This window comes from Nothoprocta perdicaria, unplaced genomic scaffold (genome assembly GCF_003342845.1).
Source record: "Nothoprocta perdicaria isolate Ctin4 unplaced genomic scaffold, notPer1 scaffold_23, whole genome shotgun sequence".
NCBI classification, from domain to species: domain Eukaryota; kingdom Metazoa; phylum Chordata; class Aves; order Tinamiformes; family Tinamidae; genus Nothoprocta; species Nothoprocta perdicaria.
The window spans coordinates 5,310,052-5,336,288 of record NW_020455455.1 but is presented as its reverse complement, the minus strand read 5'-3'; the positions used below and the strand labels follow the sequence as shown (position 1 = coordinate 5,336,288).

The window sequence follows — 26,237 nt, the reverse complement described above, 5'->3', positions numbered from 1 at the left end:
GTAGAAGCAATGGGAAAAGCAAAATTGAAGGGATTGCGAGGTAAAAACTGAAATTTGAGGAAGATGCTTTTCCTTTCTTTTACAAAGAMAATAGGACTGCTCTGCCCCTCAGTATGATCCAATTAACTTAATGTCGCTACCATATATTCATTTAGGCATTTCTGTCAAAGGTTTTAAATGGATATTTGTAACAAACCAAATATGGAACACTTTTAAAATAATAGTTTATYAATTTATTTGTTACAATTTCGTGTCAATTCCCACCAGCTTTTTTCTCATCCAGTTTAATCCTTGCTATTTTATCCGGCATTCTCAAGGAAACCTTGGTAGTCACATCTGCTCTTGGTTTCTGTCAAGGCTGGGGTTAATGACTCAGGTGGAGAGAATGCTCTGAATGCCACAGGAGAGGAGTTGGTCTGTGTTCAGTGCAGGATCCCTGGGTAAGTCACAGTGCGGGTGTAAGAACAGATACAGGCAAGCGTAATGCCTGGTTGGCCAGGGCATAGACAGGGCCAGACTGGGCTGTAAACTCATAGCCAAAGGTGTTCCCTGCTGTCTCCTGTTTTTTGTATAATGGCCACTTGTTTTGAAGACCTCTTAGGTTTTTCTTTTGTGTGTGTGTCTCTATATTTTTTATATATATAAACCATATATATTATATATATATTTTTTTGACAACAGCTTCTCAGGTAAGTGTTAACTACCAGTTTAATAAGTATTCCCTAATTCAAGCTGTCTGTTGAAATACTGGATATCAGTGGACCTKGTATAGACATGATAAAATTCAACTTGATACATCTTTTCATTTTGACAATTAAATCTCTTTTTTTCTTTCTAACTTGTTTTGCAACTACAGTGGAATAATTTCATCTTACCCGTGTTTTGTCATTTTTTTTAAAAGAATGTTGTATACTAAAAGCATCACATAAGATATGTGAACAACTGTTGCCTGCTCTTTGCAGATTCATGTGAGGGTTTTCATTTCACTCTGTTCTTAAAATGGCTTGTGATATTGAAAGACAGTTATAAATTAGAGCATTGGATAAACATTAAGGACTACTAAGGGAAGATACTTGTTTTTATATCTTTCAGTGCATCTGTGTGTAATACACATACATATATATATAGATAGATATATAGATATATATAGATGACAGAGGTGTGTGATGGATGTGTGTATAAATTACTGTCCTTCACAGCTGATAGCGCTGGGAAGTTGCTGATAAATTGTTAGTGCCTGTTCTGAAAGTTGTTGCCAGGGGGGTCATTCACCGTGTCCTTTGATAGATAAAGTAATGGGTAGATTTTAAAACTTTTCTGTCGGAGATAGCTCTCTGTTGGCTTCTTGTATGTATTCTTCTGTATTCTGTAATCTCTTTTCAGACATGCATCCTGCAGTGTTTTTCTGTATGCCCTTCCCTCCTCTTCATGTATTTTTGACGACAGAAGGAAGGGTAATAAGTTGCTTTTAAAAATCTAAGAAGTCTTACATACGTTTGTAGGCTTGCAGGTTAATTACATATGTAATCACAAAAGTGACAGCACAAAATTCTGCTCGCTTGGGAATTAATAGCTGAAACCCATGAATTTTTTATTTTTTTGTTTATTTTTTTCTTCCCCCCCCCCTTTTTTTTTCTTTGCTTGTTTGTTATAATTTGTATTTGTTTTTCTTTAAGACTTTGTAATTACACTTGTGGTTGTTGGTTACTCCCTCCCAAAACTGCACTATAACTGAGACCGCAAGGGGCCTGTTTTGAAGGGCAGGAGGGTACGGGTCAATACTGCCCTTTCCAGTAAGGGGTGTGATGGGACAGCGTGAGGAAGAGGAGGAGGAGGAGGTGGAAGCCTTGGTCTGTAGAGTTAACCTTGCGGATTCTCCAAACGGCTTTAATTCCTTGCTTTCTTGAAAGAAGATTGGAAACACTGTTCCAAAGCTGAAAGGTAGAATGAAAACTATATTAACAGCAAAGAAAAAAAACCTCACACAGTTATTTGRGGCATTATGTAGATAAGGAGTGTTGGGACTTGCCAGCTACAACCCCCAAATCCTTCCACGTAGSCGGGGGAGCTCAGGCTGCCTTCGTGTCCTTGGTTAGTTACAGTGTCACTCCCTAGTRAAACAGGGGCCCTTGGCCTTTCCTATCTGGGGGCAGAGGTGCTGAGCAGGAAATGCAGGGCGAGAAGCCCTGGGCCTTAACGCTCTCCCTGCCAGTGTGCGCTGCAAAAGCAGCGCTCTTGCCTTTCACGGCTTCATTTCCTGTGCACGTGTTGCAGGCTCGGGAATCCTGCSGTCACTGTGTTTGTGTGAGAGCCGTGCGCTGGAAAACGCTGCTGCAAAAGACGGATCTTTAAAAAGGCATCGTAAAAATGACTTTGTCAAGCCCATAATGGGGCATGTGCGTGTGCACAGGAGCAAGGTCCTTGGGAAAACATTTGAAACAAATGAAGATTTTTTTTTTTTTTTTTGCTCATTTCTTCCTTTCGAAATACCCRAATGAAAAGTAAATGGAAATAACCATAACAGTTGTCAGGATTTTGGAGTAGTCTGTAGTGGCTTGGAGAGTGTTCTTGGTTGCTATTCTCTGGCTTTATTTTCCATTTTAAATGTGGAAGAGCCATCCTGAAGAGGCTGTGGCAGAGCTRGTGAGTGTCCCCTGCGTCCGGGCAGGTACAAAGTGGGTGTTCAGTCTTAACTTATGTCTATACGTGAGGTTGTTCCTTTGGAATCTACATTTTCATATCCAAACAATCAAGTTCTGAATACCTACATAAAAAGAAAGAAGGCCAAAAGAGGTTTAACAGAAAAAAAATACTGTTGTTCAAACTGGACAGGAAACATAAGCCCATGTAATTGTGCACATGGACTGGAGAGAAGCCGCTCTTTTTTTAATTTTTATTTTATTTATTTTTTTTTATTTTTTTATTTTTATTTTTATTTTTTTTTTTTTTTTTTTGGTTTCTCAAGCATGAGGCAGCAGAATTTCCTTTCATTTGGAATGCGAGGCAGGAAGCGGAGCCGGCCTCCTTTTGGCACACTCCCCTGCAAACAAACATGCCTGGCAGGGGCTGGTGCCAGTTATCAGATGCTCACAGGAATACATTGTGCTGATTGCATTCATTTTCATTTCACGAGTTGCTTTAAAACTTAGCAGCATAAGAAGGCATTAAAACACCTTTTAAGCGTTATTTTTAGTTGCCCTGCGTTCCCCTGCTGTGCCGCTGCCCTGTCTAAATGAGGGGAATGCCGCGAGCCGCATGGCTCGGCCGGCGCCTCCGCCGCCTTCCCGGCCACGCGCTTATCTGCAGAGAAGCAGCACGGCTTCAGGTTAACGCGATTCACATCCATGGGAAAAAAATAAATAAATCGGTGCCTTGGAAATATGKTCAATAAAAACAAAGGGTGGATGGAACAAAGGCAGCAAGGAATGTGAGCCAAAACTCCGTTCGGAGCCGCTAACTTTTACAGTTCCTCGATAACGCTCGGTCTTCTGGGAGGCTCCCGCTTTTGTTTCCCAGCGCCAGGTTCGCCAAGACTGCTGGCAACTCCGGCAGTTTGCTCTTGGAATATCCTGGCCCTCAGATGTTTTTACAAACGCAGACTGGTAAAGCTCGGGTGTACTGCTTGGAATGAGTCTGTTGCGATCCTGCAGGTTAGGACCAGCTTGGAGTGGATACACTTAGGGATATTCAGGACTGATGTTTTCGGGCTGATTCAGGGTGAGGTTTCACCCCTGCCCTGTTGCTGTGCAGTGGCTGATGCCCGGGGAGTGCCTGGAAGCGGCTGCTTTTCCTGCTGGTGTCACTGGGTGATCACAGTGCAGCACACGGCAAGAGCTCCCTGTATCAGGGCAGTTGCTCTCAGGGAAGGAAGGTGCTGGAGGAAGACCCCAGATCCTTGTGGTTCATCCCAGAGTGTGTGTATTGTGGAATTTGAGGCAATTGGCACTCTTTTTTTTTTTTTTAAGTCATGGTTAAAAAGTCTTTGTATTAAAAATAAAGTATAAGACTAGAATCTAGAGTTCAAGGCATGGAACAACATAGCTTTTGGGGTAAGCTTGCAGAGTGGGAATGGCCTTGGAGGAGGTCTCCACCGAAGAGRAGAGACCCGCTGGTGCCAGCCTATTCAGACCCAGAACAAGGTGGGAATTGCCTGGCAAGGGAGCTGCCGTTGTATTTTCTGCCCTAAGAGCTACCCAGGCAGGGCTGTGGAGCAGCAACGGGGCTTTTCTGCCCCCAGTACTCACCACACATTTACCAGGGGTCACACACGGCTTCCCTTTTGTTGCCTGAGGGATGAGCCCTGGAAATGGCTGCAATAATTGCTGGCCCCCGGGCGCGTTGGGCTGAGCCTCAGCACTTACAGGTCCTGCTTGTGTGAGGACTTCTCCTACTCGGGACAGGAGGGAGTTAGTGCCCCTGCTGCAGGCAGCCCGGCCTYGGCCCCCGCAGCAGCCCCTGCTTGTTTGGGGGCTCCGCGGGACAACCAGTGCACCCTGTGGTTGTCCATCACAGAACAGGAACACCTAAACTGACCAAGTTTAGTTTTTTAGCTCCTTTAATGCTTCAGCTTTTACACCAAATGACTGCCCAAAGGAAAGTATTGACTTAAGCCCATTTTTCTGCACAAAACGGAGAATCTTACTGATGTAACCACATAAATTTAAATTTCTCTTGATTGAAAACAAAAAAAAAAAATCAACAAAAAGGTTCTACAAATTTAACTGCAATTTGGAAAGCTGAAAAAGGCCTTTATGTTTGTCTCATGAAGGCAATGAAGTTCATTTACAGGTGTAAGATTCACACTTCAAATAGGCTTGCTGTGGAACTGATGCTCTCTGCAGCTACCTCTTCTGGTTGCTGTTTTCAGTATTTGCTGTATTCACTATTGGAAATTGTTCACAGGCCTTTATCAGTTCTACAGTTGAAATAAACTTACTTGTGTCATTCTCCTTATTTCCCCTCTTAACAAGCGATTGGAAAAACCGCAAATGAAAAGAAATGTGACTTTTATCAGCCTTTTTGCTCCTCTGGATCGCAAGCCTTCCTATGGCTAATAAAGATAATGCCACCTACTTAAAGATATTAGCAGGCATATTTAAAACCCAAGATGAATWGAGTGCATTTCCTATGTTAGAAGCAGTTGCTAAATTGTAAGTAACGAAGCCTTGTTGTATTACTGCATTGCACTCGAGGGAACAATTTAGGTTTTGAATTGTATATGTTGGTAAGTGAAAACTATGTAGACATTGATTATTTTTTTTTCCCCTTGACCTAATCACTGTTTGCCTATGGCAATATCTGATATGTTATGTGCTCACCAAGAATTGTCTTGGGACCGCAATGAGTGTTTTTGGTTTTTCATTTTTAAGGTTCATTAGTAGTCGTTGTTACGGCGGGGCGAGAAGGCCATGGAGCCCATGTCTGTACATGGGTTTCTGTGCTTGGTAAGGGTGGAATTGGACTCTGCAGATGGGACTCTAAATTTATACAGACACAGAAGGCCAGGTTTGCATCTTTAAATAACTTGCATTTAAAGCAAGAATTTCTTGCAAAGGAAATGTCTATTTTTTTAACGTATTTTCAGGAGTGAAAAAAGGATMATTTCTTTATTTTTCCTTCCTGTGTATTTGTTATTTGTTGGTTTTTTATTTGTATTTATTGSTGTAATGATACGAATAAGAATTCCAACAGAATACCTTAAAAATGTGTTTAACTTTTGTCATATTGTTCATTGCTTCAAATTGTGATTTCTTTTGTATATTAAAAGACTGCTTTGTGCTGTGTAAGGGCATACTTAAAAGAGTARAAGAGAAACTGTTAACTTCCACGTAAAGGTCCTGTAACGACACACATGGAAACTCTACTTGTTCAATAAAGTGTTAGCAATTAAAAAATCCCCAYAAGAATACTTGCATATATTTGCATGCGTTAGAGGCTAAATAAATGTAGACTTGTTGTTTGGTGTGACCGAGAGCCAGTTCCATGGGAAAACACCYTCTCCTCCACTGCCTTGCCGAGTAGGCGCCCGGTTTTTAAGGTAACCAGCTGCCAGCTGAGCAGCTTTTACCTCAGCTTGGAGCATTGGATAATATACTATCTTTGAATGTAAGTGCTCATGTTAAACTCTGTCTTTTCAGAGCCTAGTTGATGTAGTATTAACTTTTTCCTGTTAAATAGCAGTGTAGGGATCGGACAAATCACAGGTTGAGGTTGGAAGGGACCTCTGGAGATCATCCAGTCCAACCCCCTGCTCCAGCAGGGACACCCAGAGCACRGGGCACAGGGCGGCATCCAGGCGGGTTTGGAAGGTCTCCAGAGAAGGAGACTCCACAACCTAGAGCAGGAGGCTCCACAACCTAAGCTGGGCATCAGAGAGGTGTCTGCACGGACTAATAGCTATAAATCCAAGATCCTTCAAACAGCTGTCTTGAATATGGTAGATATTTCTGTTTTTGTTTGAAATCATTGATTTTGTGTAGCCTATTTAGGGCCATGTGCTGCTAGGAAGTTCTGTAACGGTGAGAGGTTTTTCTTTGYGCACCTAATGCCATTCAGGGCAGCTCCTGAAGGATCAGGAACTTTCCTGAAGACTTTCAACATTTTACCTAGGTAATATTAATGAACAAAATGCTTGGGACTTTGCTTTCAAAGACAGACTGTTTTGGGTAGCGATCGCCCCTGTTATTAAGGCCCCGTTRACTGGTGGGCCTAGGGTTTCTCTTGATACTGATACAGGCTGATTGTGATTATGTCCTTCACAGCAGCATCCCATAGTTAACTACGCAGCACTCTTGCTCTCCTCTTTTCAGGACTTTCTGGGCTTAATTGCAATTAGCTGATCTGCTAGTAAGGTTAATTTTTGTAGTTTAGCTATAACCATGGTCAGTAACCTGTGCCCTGATTCTGTTTGCTTTAGCTGTGTTAAAATTCTGTGTTTTTATCTTAAAGGTAAACCTACATCTCTGATGCAGCTAGGTTGGTTGTCTGGGGTGGTAGATGTGGGCAAACAAACAAAATCTTTATTTTTGGTACTGAAAGTGCATGTTTTTCCAAATCTCGATCAACTTCTCTCCCATCTTCTCCAGACAAAGCAGCCTGACTCTTTCATAGATGACTGGAGATCTCTTGCTTTGCTTAAGCATGAACCAGCAAAGCTGCCAAAGAAATCTGTCTAACCTGCTGCTCCTAAGTGAAACAAATACGGCTCAAAACACTCCAACTCCTTGTTCCTTGTGTGAAGTATTTGGAATAATATTGCCAGAGAAATCTTTAAAAAGTTTTTGTCACGTTTTTAACGATTCTTCCCATGTTCCAAAAAACACATTAAAAATACGGTGGAGAAGGAATAAGCTGCAGTTTCTCCTGTATACATGGTATGGAGGTACTCGTTTCTTGATGGTGTCACAGTCCCAATCTCTAATTTTAAAACATTAGACAAGTAGACAAGAGCCTAGGGAGATTTTGGTCTTGCCTGASAGTGCCAAGCCCCTTAAAGTGTCATTTCGTAGCTGAATGCTCCCAAACTCTGCKGCTTCTGTCACGTTGTCTTTTTGCCTTTCTCTCACTCCTCCAAAATCTTTCCCTAATATTAACTTCTGGCCCAAACTTCTGTGCATTATTACAGACTCATGTTCGGCAAGTGGAATTTTCAAATGAAAATAATGATTTGCAATAAAAAGTCTGACAGATTAATTATAGTATTACATTAATTATTATCGTATTTCAGCTCTGTTCCTCTCTCAGCCCTGGATATTGGTGGATTCTTTTTTGTTTTTGTTGTTGTTGTTTTTTAATACCTATTGACATAATTTTGAAGGAGCAAATGTATATTTATATATATTTTTAAAATCCCAAGAATTTAATTTAAATTTTAAATTTAATTTAAAATTTTTATTTATTTTTTTTTAATGTGATGTTTTGTGGATTTTCTGATGAGTGCAACTCCCACAGCCTGTGTCATACACTTCTTGACAGCTTTCTGTTGTGGTGATCTTYGTAGCATGCACTAAATGGCAGTCATTTATTCAGAAGTTTGTGCAGCTGATTTGACTGTATATTTTGCCTTTTTTTCTTCCTTTCAAAATATATGTCGTCTTTAACATTTTTTAGGTATAGATTGATGTTAGTACCACAGTGTGGCTTCCGTAATAGAATACTTTAAAAAAATAAACTTTAGAAAAGGTGAAACTGAAGTGGAATGAAAGTCCTGTGAGCACTGAATTGTACTGCTTGCTGCGAGCACTTGGCGGGTTGTTTTCAGATCTTAAGAAACTTGTGGGCATTTGTTTCTGACCCTTCACTTTGTTTCTCTTTTCAGGATGCTTCATCTGCGGACATTCGGAAAGCTTATCGGAAGCTTTCACTAATTTTACATCCAGACAAGAATAAAGATGAAAATGCAGAAATACAATTTAGACAGGTGAGTGCAACATAATACAAGTTAAAGGTAATACTTTTTTTTTTTTAACTAGAACTATTTATTAATSATATGCTTTTATTGAGAATGAGGATGCACCTTGAAAATAGTGAAAGAGTTGAATACTGAGCAAGATTAATTCTGAAAGAGTTGTAAATGCTTTTTAACTCCTTCAGTAACTTGGATTTTGCTAACTATTTGTGTATTAAAAAGTGAATGCATTAAAACATTTCCATATATACTCTTATGAGGAAAACGTATTTTATTCTTTTCCTGAGGACTGTTTATACTTGTATTTTTGGAAGAAATGAGGAAATTTTCTGATCAGGTTTCAGTGCAAATTGTTTACTGTGATCATAATTTAATGAAAAAAAAACAGTTGTTCTTGAATGTTTTCCTCTTCTGAAGTCTTGTAGAACACAGCTATGAGATTGTTAGAATTAGATCTACTATTTAAATAAGATGCTGCTGGTGGCCAAGCACTGTCTTTTGGCAGTATAAGATCTTTAGAATGAAATACATGATGCCCTTTTTTAAGCTGTAGCTGAGACAGGTCTCGGAGTCTGAGACGTGTGTTTTGGGGCAGAATGTGTTTTGTAAAAACTTGCTTGGTTGYGTAGCTGGTTTCTGTACACTTAGGGCCCTCTTCCTCCCTTCCTATTCCTAATCCAACTTGGTGGGCTTCAGAAACTCAAACTCAAAGGAAAGAACATTTGTTAGTAAGTGTACAATGTGACAATAGTACTCAAATCTATACAATYCAAATCCTAAAGTAAAGCTTTTGCGGTTCTTTCTGGGTTTTTATTTTAGTTGGTGGCTATCTATGAGGTTTTAAAGGATGAAGAAAGGAGGCAGAGGTGAGTTGATTTACCCAGATTCTCAGATAAAGTCTTCATGTATGCTGCAGATAAACCGAAAACCTATTTGACCTTGTAACTATTCAGATTTTTGTGTAATTTGAGTTGTTCTTATATAGCTGTTTAATTAAAGCTTGTATGTGGATTAAGGGAGAATCTGTTGTATGTTTTCGTGGCACATATGGATTAGTTCTCTTCAAAAGTAGATTTTTGAAAGAACTTTAAAAGCCAATTTCCATTTGGAAGAAGCGGTATTTACCACTTAAGTATAATATCACATGATTATTTTTTCTAATTGTTAGTTCTGTTAAATATCATTTATTTTTATTTTTATTTTTATTTTTATTTTTATTTTTATTTTTATTTTTATTTTTATTTTTATTTTTTAACGCTCTTTTAAATATAGTCAGCTTGGTTTCAGATGTCAGTCATGTATCAATATAAATTATATCAATAAAAGGTTCTTTGTGTGATATTTACAGATTTTTTTTTCCAGTACTTACCACCTTTAACATTTTCTTTTCTGCTTTTTTGTTGCTTTCTTTCAAACACATCTATAATATTGTAGACTCTAATTTAGTAATATCCAGACAGCAATATGTTAAGAATTGGTGGTTGCTCTGCCATCCTCAGGAGGAATTAAGGATAAAAATCTATGGTTCATCTGCTTTCTTGAAGCGTGTTTATGTGTCCATATGTGGATGTGTTTGTGTAGGGGTGTGTGTATATATATGTATATGTGTGTATATATGTATACATATGATGTTCATTTAAATTAATGTGCATCAGGATAACTGGGCCATAGCAAAAGAAGTTCTGCTTTTAGGTGGGAGTTTCATTAAAACATCTTTTGCCTCACAAGTCTTTTACAAGACATTTCTTGAAGGGTTTTTGGCTTTGTGGATGTCTTGGCAGGAGTCCAGGTTTTATAGTACAGATTATCTGCATTTTGATAATCCTCTGTTGAAGTGTCATGGAAATGTGCTTAGAAGAAGTGCTTTTGGAAATTTGTGTTTTGTTTTTAATTATACCTCTCACTGGCGAATTTTAGTGTGGATTTCTACTCTCCTCAAGGAAAGTTAAAATGTTGTTAGCTAAATGGGTTCATACCACTTCAAGAGTGATTTATACTGTAGATTTTCCCATGTTTTTGTTTGTAACCATGTTTAAAATATACTTTGTGATATGACCGCTCTGGATATTAGTTCTATCATGGAGCTTGTAGGAATTAACTCTATAATAGCATTTTTTATTCATGGGCTTGAGATACAGAAGCTTGTTAAAATTATGTTTTTAAGCCTCTATACATTATGAAAGTTATTAACCTTAGCCCAATCTGGTCGAGGAAATAATATTGTTAATTAGCGTAACACAACAATTTGCAAATGAGAAATTAAGTCTTCAGTAAGTTCTAGTCTAGATGGATTTCACTATCAGTAGCTTTATACATATATATGTGTGTGTGTGTGTGTGTGTGTGTGTGTGTGTGTGTAGACAGTTATCTGTTGTATTTTTCTTGCACAGTGTGGAAGTGTGTCTCATATAGCATCTATAGTTGATAAAACAGCGTTGTCATGTGTAGAGTAGAGTAACTGCATGGTCTCTTTTCTTTCAGACATCTTTACTGAGAGAAATCTTTATTGAGCAAATTTATTGTTCAATTGAAACCTTTAAACTCTGTGTGTGAAAAGAGGAAGGTTGTTTCCCTGTCCTCTAAGACACTGCTGTGCCATGCTGTTAACTGAACGTGCTGGGAACTGATYCCCTCCTGGGAAGGTTTCTCCTCCAGCCTTGCTTGCAACCCTACTGCAAGGCCAGGGAGATGGTGAGGGGGTTTGTTCTGGGATCCTTCTGTTTTGGATGCTGCAAATGAGACTTTTGGTTATGCAGGACTGAAAGGACTCKTGCATTGCATGAGGCCGTGGACCTGCCTCTGAGTTTACTGTTGTCCCTGTGCACAGAGGAGAAGCTCCAGGGTGCTCCTGGTATCTCTTGGTGCTCGTCAATACTGAGAAAGCCAAACGGCTGATAATGACGTAGACCAAYACTACCCTGTGAGGACCCCATGCTTATTAGACGATCAAAAAATTCTAATATTCTAACCTTAACCGTGCATGCAGCCTTGATGAGGATTTTAAGTTCTGCATCCATAATAGAGTGTATGAAGCTCTGTAGAAGAGGTCATCTTCAAGGTAGGCAGAGATAGGTGCAGTTCCTGAAATACACACTACTTTTTAAGTGATGTACTTAAAATACAATATACTGTTAACGGTGATATATTTTATTACTTTTTGATTAATTTTAATTTATGAAAAAGTAGATTTTTTTTTTCATTTTCTTAATTTCAGTTAAGCAAAACATTTTACACTTCCACTGCATTGTTTGTAGCCTTTATAAGGAGCGTTTTACCTACAGGGCTCTGTCCTCTCTAACAATGTGGACTTGATTACAGGAAGCGTTTGTAAATGAATCAAGATATGCTCGTTTAGTGTAAGAAAGGTGTTTATCTTGGCTATCATTATAATTAAATGCCTGCATTCATAGGACATAGGAAGCATAGATTGTTCTGGCTGATGCCGCACTGGATGCCTTTGGCTTGAGGAAAAATAAAAAACACCAGCAAAGTCTTCCCGTAGTTCAAAATAGATCTCATTAATTCAAGCTTGGCATCTTTTATAAACTGTATCAGATATCTGAAATAATTTGAACTATGATATGCAGTGGCTTTCTTAAAGGGAGAAATAAATTGTATTAAATTAGATTATACTGTAATTAGCTGCTTCAGTTAATGGATTTTTTTTTTTGCAATATCATAGATTCTGTGAAGGACTCTAAAGTATCTTAGGAAACTTCACAGAAGATTGAAATTTTAATACTTTTGTAACTGGTTACTGGCTGGTCTTGTGTAATACCCTGAATATTTTAAACAAACAAACAAAAATAAATGTTTGGAGTCTTTGTGTCTTGTGTCGGACAGGTTCTTTGTGGAAAGGGGCTCAGCTTGCGGACTGCCGCATTTCAGAGACCACTGCTAGGCGCACTCGTATGCCCAATATTGGCTGCATTCGGTGTGCTTATGCCTAAGAAAAATGCTGCAGATTGATGTTTCCTTGTCAGTTTTATATTTATATCTATATTTATATCTATATATATCTATATATATATATAGAGAGAGAGAGAGAGAGAGGCAATTAAAATAAGTTGGAAAAAGACTTCRTAATTAAATATTGAATCTAGTTCTTGCTGCTTAGGGGTTAACTGACTAGCCTTAGTAGTTAACATAGGTTTCTATTGAAAAATAATTTAATGGCAAATATGTATGCTTTTATTTAACACATCCTAAATGTGGAAATAAAGATTTGAAAATTATGGGCAACTTCTGAGTTTCAGTAGGATCATTTTCTAGTTGAAAAACGAAAAATCACTGATATCTTTATTTTTCAAATACAGAGCTTAATTACTATTGAAAGCAGTGATTTATCTTTTAACAGTATATATTCTAAAAAGTGGGTTATAATAGAAGCTATCTTCCCTTCAAATGGCCAGTCGTGTGAGCCATAATGCTCATTGATAGGAAAATCAATAGGGCATTGATTCTGAGCCTTAATCCTCGGAGACTGTTGTTGGGAACAGCAGACAGGCGAGTAAGGACAGAGGGCTGTTTAAAGAGTTTAAGGCAAGAGATTCTGCTCTCTTAATTTATTTTTTCTTAAAAGATAATTTATAATAGGTGGTGCTTGCCAAACAGTTCGGTTCTGATCCAGTTCTAAGTATTAGGAAATTTTTCCGTTGGGATATGCGGGGCTTATTTAAGCAGTAGCCAAATCCGCAACGTCTCGGTTAACATTCCTTATTATGTAAGAAAGACAAATAACTAAGAAAATCATAATTACAGTAATACTGTAGAAAATTATTCTTTCCCGATACTCAGTATGTATTTCCCCAAAGTCTCCATCAGAAAGGTGTATCTTTTGTGAAATCTCATYATTAAAATAATGTATTAAAATGGTTTGATTTCTAATTTTTTTTTTTTGTATTCTAACCCTAAAATACCCAGAAAATACAGTATTTTTGATTAAATGCTAGTACTTGTGCATTCTTCTTCTTGAGACTTAACTCTTACAGAAAAAATAGTTAAGCAAAAATTCTCATTCTGAAGCAACATGAATTCTAAGCATTTTTGCTGTGCRGATAGTTTGTGTTCAGGCATCAGTAGCTCTTCATACAGTAGCAGCTTCATTATGATTTAKTAGGAAAGGAAAATCTATTATATTAAAACTTACACTGGATAATAGTTTGAGTATTCTTATTGGATTTGATAATGCAGATTTTATTTAGGGTGCTGTTCAGAACACAGCAGAGTCTTGTGATGTTCAGTCTTTTGCCTAGAAATAATCTAGCCACGTTCGCCAACTTGAACGAACGTTTTATCAGAAGTCAGATTTTCGAGAGCTGCTGAGTTAAAGTGGATTCTTTATTTGCCTAAAGAGAGTTTCTCTTTTTCTGCCTAAAAATGAATTTAACTGTGGATTTTTTTTAATGCATCTCCAAGGTATCAATTTAATAACTATCAAAGTAGCTAGTGCAGTTGTTGCATTTAAATTGATTTACATGTCAAGACTGGCAGTTTAGCAGCTGCGCTATTATTCCGGGATCGGTCAATTTACTTGAGAAAAACCTACTACTGAGTTCTACTGACCTGCATGACAATATAGACCCTATTTCTATTCCTGTAATTAGGCCTGCGACTAACTCAGAATATTTTTAATTAAAATATTTTGGTCAATGTGTTGCACCAAATTAGGCCTTTCAGTGCAGATTTAATTCTGGAAATGGTGTGATTAGAATATGTAATGAGTCGTGCTCAGTTTAAGATGAACAGGTTGTGTCTTCGAACACAACCTGTTTATTCAGTTTATAGATTTCTGTTTGAAACTCTAACCTTAAAACTTAGCTAAAAAGAAGTTAAGTCTTGCCTGACTCTCTAAAGCAGTTTTTTTTTTTTTTTTTTTTTTTTTTTTTTTTTTTTTTTGGTTGATGACAGTGATCTATAAATAAAAGTTGATACTATGAACATACTAAGATATTTCAAGAAGTTTGTGTCGGGGAAAACTTGCTTGTGCTTGAATAAATGGTTTTCATACAGACAGTAATTTTAGTAAATTCAAGCAGTATTATAATAATTTGAATTTGGAAACAGCTTTTCAAATAGAAAATCAGAATAGTCTAGCTGTGGTGAACCTCGTTTTCCAACACTGTAATCAAGCTTTAACTTAATTTAACTTAATTTCCTATCTGAAGAGAGAATACTTACTAATTCTGCCATCATTTTTACCTAATAGATACAGTGCTTCTAGAGAACAAAACAAAAACTTTTCCCTCTCTCTAGCATTTGTGCTTTAAATTGGGGAAAGGAAAAAAGATTTATAGTAGTTGAGACTTGTTGGTTTTTTGCTGCTTTGCATTAAATATTTTTTGTTACTCACTTCTGTGATGGAGACTTGACAGCAATAGGCAGGTAGAGCACGGAAACGTTTCTACCACTCCGCTATTTCCTAAGTGAATGAGCCGGGATGCTGCAGGAGCAATTGAGATGCTCCTTTTTCCTATGTGAGACCARGTAAATTTCCACAACATGAGGCTTCAGATTCCAGATCCAAGCCTAGCAGTGGACAAAGGATGTTGTGCTGCCTTATAAAAAATACTGAAYGATTGCCTGGGTGTAAGTGTTTGTAAATTATTCAGTCTGCGGATGTTGTTTGCTTTGCAATTAGGTGCTTTGGCTTATTTAATTTGGAGCTCTCCATGCAAGTCTGTTGTCTTTGCTGCCGTAGGTATGATGATATTCTGATCAATGGTCTACCAGATTGGCGACAGCCTGTATTCTACTACAGGCGGGTGAGAAAAATGAGCAATGCTGAGCTGGCATTACTCCTGTTCATTATACTCACAGTGGGCCATTATGCTGTGGTTTGGTCAATCTACCTGGAAAAACAGCTGGTAAGTATTGCAAATAAATCAAACTTGCTTCAATTATTAGTATTGAGCTTTCAGCCAAAGGTGGCGTGTTACAGGGATCTCTCCTGCCTCACTGCTTTTGAATTTGCGTTTATCATATTTTAAAATAGTTACATTTAAGATGATAATAATTATAGAATAAGTTATTCAGCGAATCTGATGTAGTAGTCTTAAAAAATACTCTATCCGTTTTCTAGAATTGATAATAAATAGCAAGAGATAGTTCTTGATTTTTAGTTTCAAGAAGGAAGAGCACTAAATACTCTTCTGTCATGTGTTGAAGCAGAATCATATGCTAAAGCAGAATTTGCTGTAAGCTGCTGTAGTCATTTTTAAGCTTTTCCTAAATGTAATTTAAAAATGATTATTTTTATTTGACTGGTAGTAATACTTGCTTTACCTTTGTTCTCATCGAAACGCTTTTTTGTTCAGGGTTTTTGTTAACAAAATAGATATTGGTAAGCAGTCTAAAACCACATTATATGCTTATCTTAGTTTTTGGTATATAAAAGTGTCTTACATTTAGACTAAAAAAACTAAGTATAACTTGAAAAAAAAATCATATATTAGCATCAATTTACTTTTTTTTTTTTTTTATTTTTCTACTGCATTATTAAAGTTGATGAATGAGAAAAGGAGGCAAGTTGAATGCTGGCCTCTCTTAGAAAACTTTGATTGCTATGGAGATACACATGACTGACAGAACTGGACTTCATGTGTGTTTAAAGACTGGATGCCATGGCAACAGTTATTGTTAAGATAGATCATTTTACTTAATCATGTAGGACCCCTAGATGCATTTGCATAAATGCTACTCTAGTGTTTACCCTTCACAGAAGAGTCCCAGTAACATTTGTGGTTTACATGTTAATGACGACCTGTAACCGTAGTTCTTTCTACGTCAAGGATGAACTGCTTAGCAGAAAAAAGAGGGAGAAGAAGAAAAAAACAGGAGGCCGGAGTACGGATGAAGCCAAATTTGCTGCTCTTGACAAAAATGAAAGGTGGGAAGAAAGTCTCTTGTTTTCTCTATTTCTAAACGTTTTATCAGCTATGAGTTAATTCTGTCATTTTCTCCTTGAATCTTTCAAACACTCTAATGAGGAGAATATCTGTATTTGTGGTAGTAGCCGTGGCTGGTGTTAAGTGCGACAGTGTAGATGTGTTTATATTTTCTGGTTTATAAATAAAAGCATGGTGTTTATTGAGCAGATCAACAATAAATAAAAGATTGAGACTGAACGAATGATGCTGCCCTAGTAGAAGAGTATTATTTTTGTAAGTTGGCATTCTTTTTTTTTCCTTTTTTTTTTTTTTTGAAAGATTTTGCAGGTGGTTCTGTCTTTTGCTGTTAGTTAAAACGAACAAATTTCTGTCAACAGATTTTGCTATTGGTTAAATGAACAAATTTCAATTTAATTGAGCCTCAATTTATTGCTACACTAATGATGTTTTTTTTAATGCATTTTAATGCTTATTTTTTTGTCCCGTTGACTTAGAAACAAATGTTAGAAAAAGCTGTGTTTAAAATGCCTAAGAAGCTTAGAATAAAAAGGTGTTTATAAAGGCTTCTAACACTGCTGTTTAGTTAAGAACACATAAGGAAATAGTGACTTTCAGGACACACCAAGAGATAGCACCATTTCTTCTATTGATTCATAGAAAGAAATAAAGGGTTTAAATAGTTCACACAGCAGGGGCAGGAACTGGATCAATGCAGGATGGAGATCAGAGACCATTCTGCCTGTCGCCTTTCTTGATGACATCAGTGAGTAATGCCTCCGTGAACTGCAAATGACATTAATTTTTATGTATTGTTTTGTTTATGCTACAGTCTTCATATCTGGTTGTCAGCACTTGTGAACACTTCGGTGAGGCATGAGATTTTTTAGCTGCAGTGCTTATGTGGCTTATGAATCTATTTCCTTTTAGAAAAAGCTCCTCTTAAGAGATTAAAATATGTAGATGCTAGAATAGAAGCTAGCTGTTGTGTGTGATGTATTTTCTATTAAATATTCAGAACTATCTTTTGTATTAAATATTTATACATCTTAATATGGATTGTCAAATGATAATTATTTTGCAAGGTAGTGGGAGGGTTCCGCTTTCTGCTGTGTAGGGCTGTGTAGCAGGAATGAAAAACTTACAGTTTTGTTTGGCTGCAGAGTCCTGGACAAACCACAATGGCATGACTTGCTCCCTTGCAAGCTGGGAATCTGGTTCTGCCTCACTKTGAAAGCTTTACCTCAGCTATTCCAGGTAATACTATTAATTAATAGTACCTGATATTACCTTGGYTTTTCTTGACAGTGTTACGTATGATCAAATCCATAGTACTTGCACATATGAATTTTCTGTCTAATGTATATACCTTATATAGAGAAGAATTACTCTTTGGAGGTTATTTTAATCTAATTGATTCATCAAACTATGAATATATTAGAAATGAATGTTGATGTTAATCTGCTAGAAAATTCCTACGGAAGTACCTGTTAGGCAAAACTGCAAGAGCAAATGATGAGGCTGAGGTGATATGTGTACATCCAAATCAGGATAGCTTTTTTTTTTCTTAATTGTCTGCTAATAAAAATGTTTTTGTTATTTCAAGTACTATATTTTTATAGTATATATGAATATCTAGTTTAGATTTGAGAGAACAATGAAGTGACTTTCTAAATTGAGTGAATTTTCCTTCTAAGTCATTGGATAGTGATATAAAAAGATATCAGGAAAATGCTGAAGTAAAAAAGATTGAATAGWAAATTAGAAGCTTTAATTTGGCAAACTTATCCAAAGAATTTTTTTTCTTCAGTCAATAGTATAAATTGTAAAATGCAGCTAGTATTCTGACCGTGTAACTATTTTCAGAAAATCAGTTACTGAAATCATTTCTTCAATGTCAGACACTCCTTTTCATGTCCTTTGATCACAAACTTCTGGGTTTTTTTAGTTGGTGACTAAGGTCTGACTGAAATTGTGAACTATTTCCATATGGCATTGATATTCAATTTCTGTCTGCAACCTAAAAAAGCCTACAGTTCACAATTACTAGTGTGTTAGCAAAAARTATCATATAAAAGTTATAAATGAAATAAATACAAGCATAAAGATCAGACATTCATTTCTTATAGACTGTAAATTTTCCTACAAGGAGATGTGCAAGTTAAGATTCCTTTTTCCTTGRAAAGTTTTGACAGAACAATATGGCAAGTTTACTCAAGTAACCCGTCTTAATCTTCTTGCATGTTTTTGAGGTAAAAAGGACCTTGCTAATTTGTGTCCAAGTTGAGCCTTGTTGCCCTTTTCTCAGTGAGGCAAGCTGCCTGGAGAAGAATTAACTTCACTAGCTGCTGTTGCTACCTATTTGAAAATTTTTAACAACTAATGGAACTAATTTTCACTATTTTCCCTAATGGAACATACAAATATTACAAAATACAAAAGAATTTTAAGTTAGGGATTCATATAGTCTCTCTAAGCTGTCATTTTCCCACGTTTTTGATTCTGAGATACTCTATTTAAATAAATAAAAGAAATAAGTATAAYTGGCCTTTCAAATTTTTTAATTCCAAAAACAGCCACTACATCTCTCGGACTTGCCAGAAAAGCTGAGTATAGCGATGTGTTGAGCTCAGTTTGACACCTAGCAGGTACCTATTGCTGTGCATTTTAAGTGCAGGAACTGCATGTGACATAACCCTTGCCTCTTTTAAAATAAATGATGGTGAAAAATAAGGTCTCCAGTAATCCATGGAAAATTGGAAACCAGCAGGCTGGGATGTGGTGGCAGGGGAGGCAGGTTACAGAGGAATTCAAAGTCAGAAAACTTGTAGAGAGACTCAGGCAAAAATATGAAGTTCTAGGCCAAATTGCCCAAGAAATTTCAATGTATTTCAGGCTTTAGTGCAAGTAGAATCACTAGGGCAGCTTAGCTGAAAGGGAAGCCCCTAACAGCTGCAGGCATTGGATAATTCTGTGTTGCATATAGCAGTTACACAGATAATTTATTAACAAGATGTTGCACTGGCTGACATAGGGATAGCTGCTATAGATTGTACATGTTTATTGAGTTAATCAAAATGAATTTTGCAGTCATTAAAGAACCCACAAATTATTCTCAAAGTTAACTGTCATTCATCCACAACTAATACAGTTGCAGGTTAGATTCTAAAAAAGAGTAATCTGTATTTAAAAGAACCACAATTGGGATGGGAAAGGGCAGACATTTAGTGATGTTTACAATGACGTGTTGCTTCTGCCACTGTGTTTCAAAGCTCTTAAGACTTTARCTGAAATAATGGAACTGTTTCCTCAAATTAAGGAAACAAAACTCCCTCAAAGGAAACCTTGTAGATATATATATATATATTAAAAAAAAAAAAAAACTTTTTTGCTACCTCTGGTATCAGTTCCATGAATCCTTTCCCTCACACCCCTTCCCTGCTCCCAGATTCCCAAGTGTGCAGACGTTCCTCACCACTGCTTTGCCTGGGTGGTGCAGGGTGCAGGGCTTCTGCCCATGTCTGTCTCATTTATCCAATTGAGTGTCTTTCTTCCACATCCCCTGCTCCTTCAAAATGTCAAATTTCAGAAGGAGGCACTTAAAATAATTAAGGTGGGCCTCTAGTGAAGAAAAATGCTTTGTTTGCATGCCCTTCTGATGGCCTGTGCCATTTTATTGTATTCTGCATTTTATCTCAAGAAATTGGAAGATAAATTGGTGAGAGAAGTATGAGAGAAACTCAGAAATGAATGTTTATTTTTAACTGYTGGCAGTTGTGTTTTGAGGGAGACTAAATAGGTTTTTATATCTGTGCATCTAGCTTAGTTAAATTTGAGAGAGAAAGAAACATCTCAAAGCTTGTTTAAAGAAGTGCAGGGAAAGAATATTTAAAGTGTACCATAAATCAAATATATTTGATGTCAAAGAAACATTAAGTGGAGTGTAAATTACATTGAATACTACCAAATTTAATTCTCATAAGGTAAGCACAAGAAAAAATATAGAACAAAGAATGCAAATTGTTTGTAAGCTCRTTTAGTTTACTCTTGTGGTAATGACCCAGAAGAAGACTGTGTCTTTTTTATTGAACAGAGCAACAAAACTGAACTAAAATGCTTACTGGAACTGGAAATTATTTTTCTAAAGAAATAGAACAGCTAAATATAGTGTACAAGAACTTTGGTTCAAATGGTGAATGCAATACAGAATAGACGTTGTGTTAATTATACTATTTTTGGTGGCAGAAGAATCGTATGTAAAATGCAGTTTATTCCCCAAAGAATTGACCAGAGTTTTGTCTGACCTGCAATTTAAGAAAAGTGTTATCTCTTCAAAATATTGCTAATTATTCTTCACAATATATTCCTTGTTTTCCTTCAGAAAATAGAAAATAGAGTGTCCGTTTGTGTTCCAGACAAATACTTTTCCTTCAGCTTTATATGCTGAAGCTTAGAAATGGATGTTTTTATTTTTTTACTATTTTCATTGATGCCAGCAAGAACTTGAAAGCCTTGGGTGTTTTTTTTTTTTTTTTTTTTTAGTTACATTGCGATTCTGCAGTTGGCCTGACTGTAATGAAGCAGAAAGCTTTTTTCTCCATTTCATACAGAAACTGATCATAAAGAAAACTAAGTTTTTCTATTATCCATAGAATAACACAGTAAATATTATTAGTTATTGCCTACCCCAGCAGGAGCTGCTAGCAGTGCTAGGAGGCCATAGAGCTCTGCAGGGAGCCCGGCKGGGTGGGACCTGCTGGGGTTATCTGCACTGCCCTCAATTATGATCAAAACTTTTGTTTTTAAAGACCATTGGCTCCTATGAAGTGGCTTAAAATAGAARGACTAGTAATTTATTTTTATGTACACCACCAGATGGTAATTACTGTAGCTGATTTAGTAGCTTGGATTAGATTCAAACTACTGACCCAGAGGTGTTTAATTTCTTGGCAGGTTTTCCTCAGGTTTTCTTTTAATCCATGATTCATTTCAACACCTGTTTAGAGATGGTTCAGTTCTGGCCTTAAATGGATTGGCAATGTGTCATTAAACTCGAGAGGCTTTGCCAGCAGGGCATCTCCTTTGGCAAAGTTCATTTTAAATGTTTCCCAGTTTAATTCAGTCTTCTTTTTGTAGGTTACTTTTGTCTCCCTACATGACTTTGTATAAAATTGTAGTGTGACACTAAAATATATTTCGTCACACTCAATAATGCATGCTTCAGAAAGATTTTTGAAGGGATTTAGGCACCTCGGAGGYGATATATCTGCCTAATTCCCAGGTTTATAGGGTTTGGAGGAGTTGCAACACGCTGACGTTGGCAGATGTTATGGGAGCTGTCACGGGATGTGAGGCTGGAGTGATTGCCCCTTCGCTTGCTCTGTTCCCTGTTATTTCACCGCCATTGGAAGAACCAAAGTAGGGATGAGGCTCTTGACTGCAAAGTCAATTAGATCTTAGAGGCAGGTCAGGGAAATCGATGATAAAACGAGTTCTCTGCATGTATCTAAGTGAGAAATAATTTGCATTCAACTGGGTACTGTTTGATGCTCTGGAGAAAGGAAGTCCCTTGTGGCATTACCCTCGTTTTGGGCGAACACTGGTCACTAAAGAAACGTGCCTTTTTCCTCCCATTGTTCCATGGTAGCCCGTTTTGCTCTGTTCCCTCAAGGCAYCTCACACTTGTCCACGCGCCCATGAGGCGGGTGGCGCTAGGCGCAGCTCTCGGGCACACGGTGACAGTGGCTCCCGCCTCACGAGCGGGGTGTGCTGTTCCGCTGCGGCGCGGGGCTGCCGTGGCTGGGAAGGAGGCCCCTGCGGCCTCCTTTTTCCCTCAGGCTTCCTTTATTTCACTCGTGTGCGTTTGAGACAGGCAGCAGGGTGTGTGTGAGCCCAGGCTGCCGCCGCTGGCGCAGGCCGGGGCCTGGGGAGCTGCCCACGAGTTGTGCCCAGCCAGGAGCCTGGCATTTGAAAAGCAGGATTCCCCCTTAAAACATTCCTTGGCTTGCCATTGAGCAACCATGAGAATGATGAAGAGAAATGGAAGTGRGGATGCTAAACTTTCACAATGTTTTTTGCTGTGGCATAATGCATCTTATTTTTTATTGCAAATTGAAGGTTGAATGCTGCAGTGATCTATAGTGACTCCTTGTTCTTCAGTGCTCCTATATAAACATTCTTCTTTTCATGACTGATGTTTCTCTCACACAAATTATAAGAAMCGCTGGGCCTAAAGATCAAACCCTAGCTCAGGAAGTTGATACAAATTTCGTAAGTTAATACAAATCAATGTATACATGCATTCATYGTTAAATCATCTTTAAATGTATACATTGATTTAATAAGATCAATGCAAAGAAAATGGTTTTAGTATAATGATTTAAATATACTTGTGGGACTATTCCAGTTGCTTGTAAATTCTTAGAGAAATGTTTTATTTGTAGGAGTCTCTCGCCCCACAGAAGTAAAACGTGCCTCTATCCTGTCACAAAATCTGTCGTAAAGATTCACRTATGGTCAGTATGGCAAGTTCTTTGCCTTATTTCTCCTAATCTCTGGGCTTTCTGAGGGAGACCAGGAAGTCAGGAAGATTGGCTGGAGAGAAAAAAATTGCAAAATAAACCACCAGCCAGCACAACCTCCTTGCCCCCCAGGCATCGAGGAGAGACTGCAGTGAAGGAGGATCAGAACCGAAGATGTTAATTCCTGGATTAGTACAATTTGAATGAAATATGCATGCATTGATTTAAAAAAAAAAAAAAAAATCTGAAATGCAGTGTCAAGGGGTTTATTTTTGTGTTTTTAGGTAACTCTGTAGTAAGTGCAGGTTTTCTTGGAAATTCTGAAGATATTGACAGCAGACAATATCAATATAGAGAAGAATTGAGTTATAAGTACTTTATAATATTTTCATTTTTATTTACTACTAAGATATTTTTAAAAGTTAGTAAAAATGTTTGTCAATTTTATTTTTCTTCCGCAGCATTTTTTGAAAATCAAGTGTAATCAGTGAAACTTTTTACACATGGCAGTTGAACTGTGATTTAGAAGTGCTAATTACAAAATAGACTATTTTTACATTTTCTTCCTTCTGTGTAAAATGGGTTTTAGTAATAATCTAGCATGTATAAGCCCTCTTTCCTCATTTTTTACCTGACTAAGTCCATGATGCTACTTTGGTAGTGAAGAAAACTGACACGTTTGTGTTGGTCTTCTTCTCTGGTAAGTTCTCAAGCTCCTGAAAGTAAGAACAAAATATTTCTGTGTTTGGATTAGGTAAGATGGAACCTGCTGTTAGAATAGTTCCTGACTTCATATTTGCGTTTTAAAATGCTTTTATGACAAAAATTGAATATSTTTGAAAGCTAATATTTTGTTTTAGAGGAACTTTTTTTAAGTTCTTTTAAAATTGTTTTTCAGCTTTTCTTTTATTGTAACTTACTAGGTCTAATATGTATATAGCTTGGCTAAAATTTTTTTTCTCAGATGTGTCATTTGAATTCTCCTTACAACCTGTAGAGCTAATTCTGATGCTTTTTTGGGGAAGGATTTAATTTTAAAATCTTCAGAATCCATTTAGTTTCCTTTTTTTTTTTTGTTTGCTTTCTATTTCTATATCATATGTAAACTTTTTCATATGTGCTATCAAAATGTGTAGTCTCCCTGGTTTTTGTGATTATGGCCTCAGCCAGCATAAATTGTGTTTAATAAGTTATAAGACTAAGATCACAATTGTTACCTGAGTACTGCTTTATTTGCAGTGATAACCCATAGTCCATCTATAAAGCAGCAGTAGTGCTAAAATTCATATATGTGCTTCTGACTAGTTTTCTTTGTTGTTCAGCTATTGTGTCTCATTTTCATCTGAGCCACATTTCCAATTGTTCCATGATTGACACGCTGGAGAGATTGACAGTTACCCCCTAGTGTCTGCTGTCTGGAGATCCCACAAGCAATAATGGATTTTACACCAGAATTTAGCATCAAATATTGGCTTTCAGTGTCAAATGGGTTAAATTCAAATGCCAGTTAATTGTATCCATTTTGAAATCATAGCCTTAAACAAAAGCATTCTTTGGATATCAGTAAGTCTAAGTGCTGGGTATGCAGCACAGTCTGAATGTCTCAAACTTGCAGCAGAAGTTGGCCATTACATTTTTGCCCTTTTTTGTTCCGTAAAGAGGCAAGAAAGCCCCAAATCTAGAAAATACAATAAATATTTCAGTGTATGGTAGAGATTTCTTATTTCAAGTACACTGAAAGGGGAACTGGTGCCAATCCCAGTTTTGTAATGGTATGTTATAAAATAGAAACTGAATGTGTTTCCCTAAACCCTGCTTACCTCCTGGGAATGCTGGTCATCCTCAGTGGTGCCTGTACATACAGAGGTGTTTAGCCCTGCTTCTGTTAAACCAAGAAATATCTCCCSCACCTCAGAGACCAAACAGGAGCACGTGAGGTGTTTTCGTTTGCTGTGTTTTAGCAGCAAGAAGTTATGCAAACTCTTTAAAAAACCTCTGTGAGCAGAGCAATATCCTCCATAAACCTAGCAGAGAAGTGGATCTTCTTGTTTCCCATGTCMAGATGTAAAAAGCCATAGAGAGAAAGGCAAGGATCGTGGGGAGGAGATGAAACCTTATTATCTGCTGTGAGAATTAGAGCAGCTCTTCAGGAGCACTGACTTACATCAGTGAGATCTCCCCTAAACACGAGGAAGGTCTGCTCAGAGCTGGACCCTAATTCTGCCCTCTGCTCCCTCAGGGACCAGCCTGATGCCAAGGACAGTTGCTGTGTTGTAGTACCTTTGCACTAGGCGATTTTATAGACTTCTGCCTTTGGATGCAGTAATAACATCTGCTTAAGTTGGTATTTGTTATCAAAACGTGTTAAATGTCTTATATCGCTATATATGAGACCAGGTTTTGTTTAAATGTATATAATCAGATCATAGTTCAAATTCCAAAAGCGCTTAGCGAGGTTTTTAGCATATTTTACAGATAAGAATGAAAATCATTTAGCTTCCTCTGTGTATAAAAGGTGGAATCATTATGTTGAAGCAAGAATAATTTTTGTCTATAAACAAGAAAATTTAAATGTATCTAAGAACACAATTAATTTTGATAGGAAGAAATGTTATGCTTGTTTGGAAAATATAGACAAGAATTTGACTATATACAGACAATATATAAGAATTTTAAGTCTGCTGTAGATTTTTTGGTTTAGATTGAATCTCAGTCTCTTAGACAAGTGAGAGTAAGAAAATTTCATGCTTCTTATCTTTAAACAGTCAATGGTTCAAACTGGAAAACTTTCAACTCAAATTCATAATTACTAATTCATCAAATTTTGTAAATGTGTGTATTCTTGTGAGGTTTGTGGCAAGGCTTCTAATTTCATAAGCAAGTTTCTTAAATAGATTTCAGATTGGAATCTACCCTGATCATTGGGGAAAACCTTAATATTTGTTTTTAACAACTTGATAGTAATTTAAAACCTGTTAAAAAAGGAATAAATTGTGKTTTTTTTGAACATGAACAGTTACTACCATAATGAGTTCACAGTAAGAAGACYGCTGCCGAGCAATTGCTTTTGTGTGTTCCTGCACACACTATTCTAATTAAAAACTTTTCTTTCTTCCCTGCACCTCCAGATTGCTGATGTGAGAAAAGGGGATACACGGCCTCTTAACCAGCTATATTCAGTCATCAGAARTGCTTTTCATTTTCACTGCTTTTCCATTTTGCTTTTCAGGCTGTCAATTAGCATCATAATCTATAATATCAATACTATTATATGTGAACCTTTGCTACACAAATTCTACTCTCTAAGTAAATATTTCTATATTGAAAAAATCTGTATCTCAGGGAAACAAATGAATTTTTTTTTGTTTGGGGTTTTTTTTTTTTTTTTTTTGCCAGTCCCTAATGCATACTTTGATTATGTAT

At 37.1% G+C, this 26,237-nt stretch overlaps 1 protein-coding gene across 1 annotated transcript in view; it reads left to right on the top strand.

The window, feature by feature from the left end:
• DNAJC1 (DnaJ heat shock protein family (Hsp40) member C1) overlaps positions 1–26,237 on the top strand; it is a gene marked incomplete at its 5' end in the record, with an annotated part of 94,977 nt that overhangs the window by 25,455 nt on the left and 43,285 nt on the right. Inside the window, 5 exons of the mRNA XM_026039480.1 lie at positions 8,318–8,419; positions 9,227–9,273; positions 15,108–15,273; positions 16,198–16,295; positions 17,457–17,550. Of these exons, the coding sequence (XP_025895265.1) occupies positions 8,318–8,419; positions 9,227–9,273; positions 15,108–15,273; positions 16,198–16,295; positions 17,457–17,550 (507 nt within the window). The remainder of the gene's footprint in view (positions 1–8,317; positions 8,420–9,226; positions 9,274–15,107; positions 15,274–16,197; positions 16,296–17,456; positions 17,551–26,237) is intronic.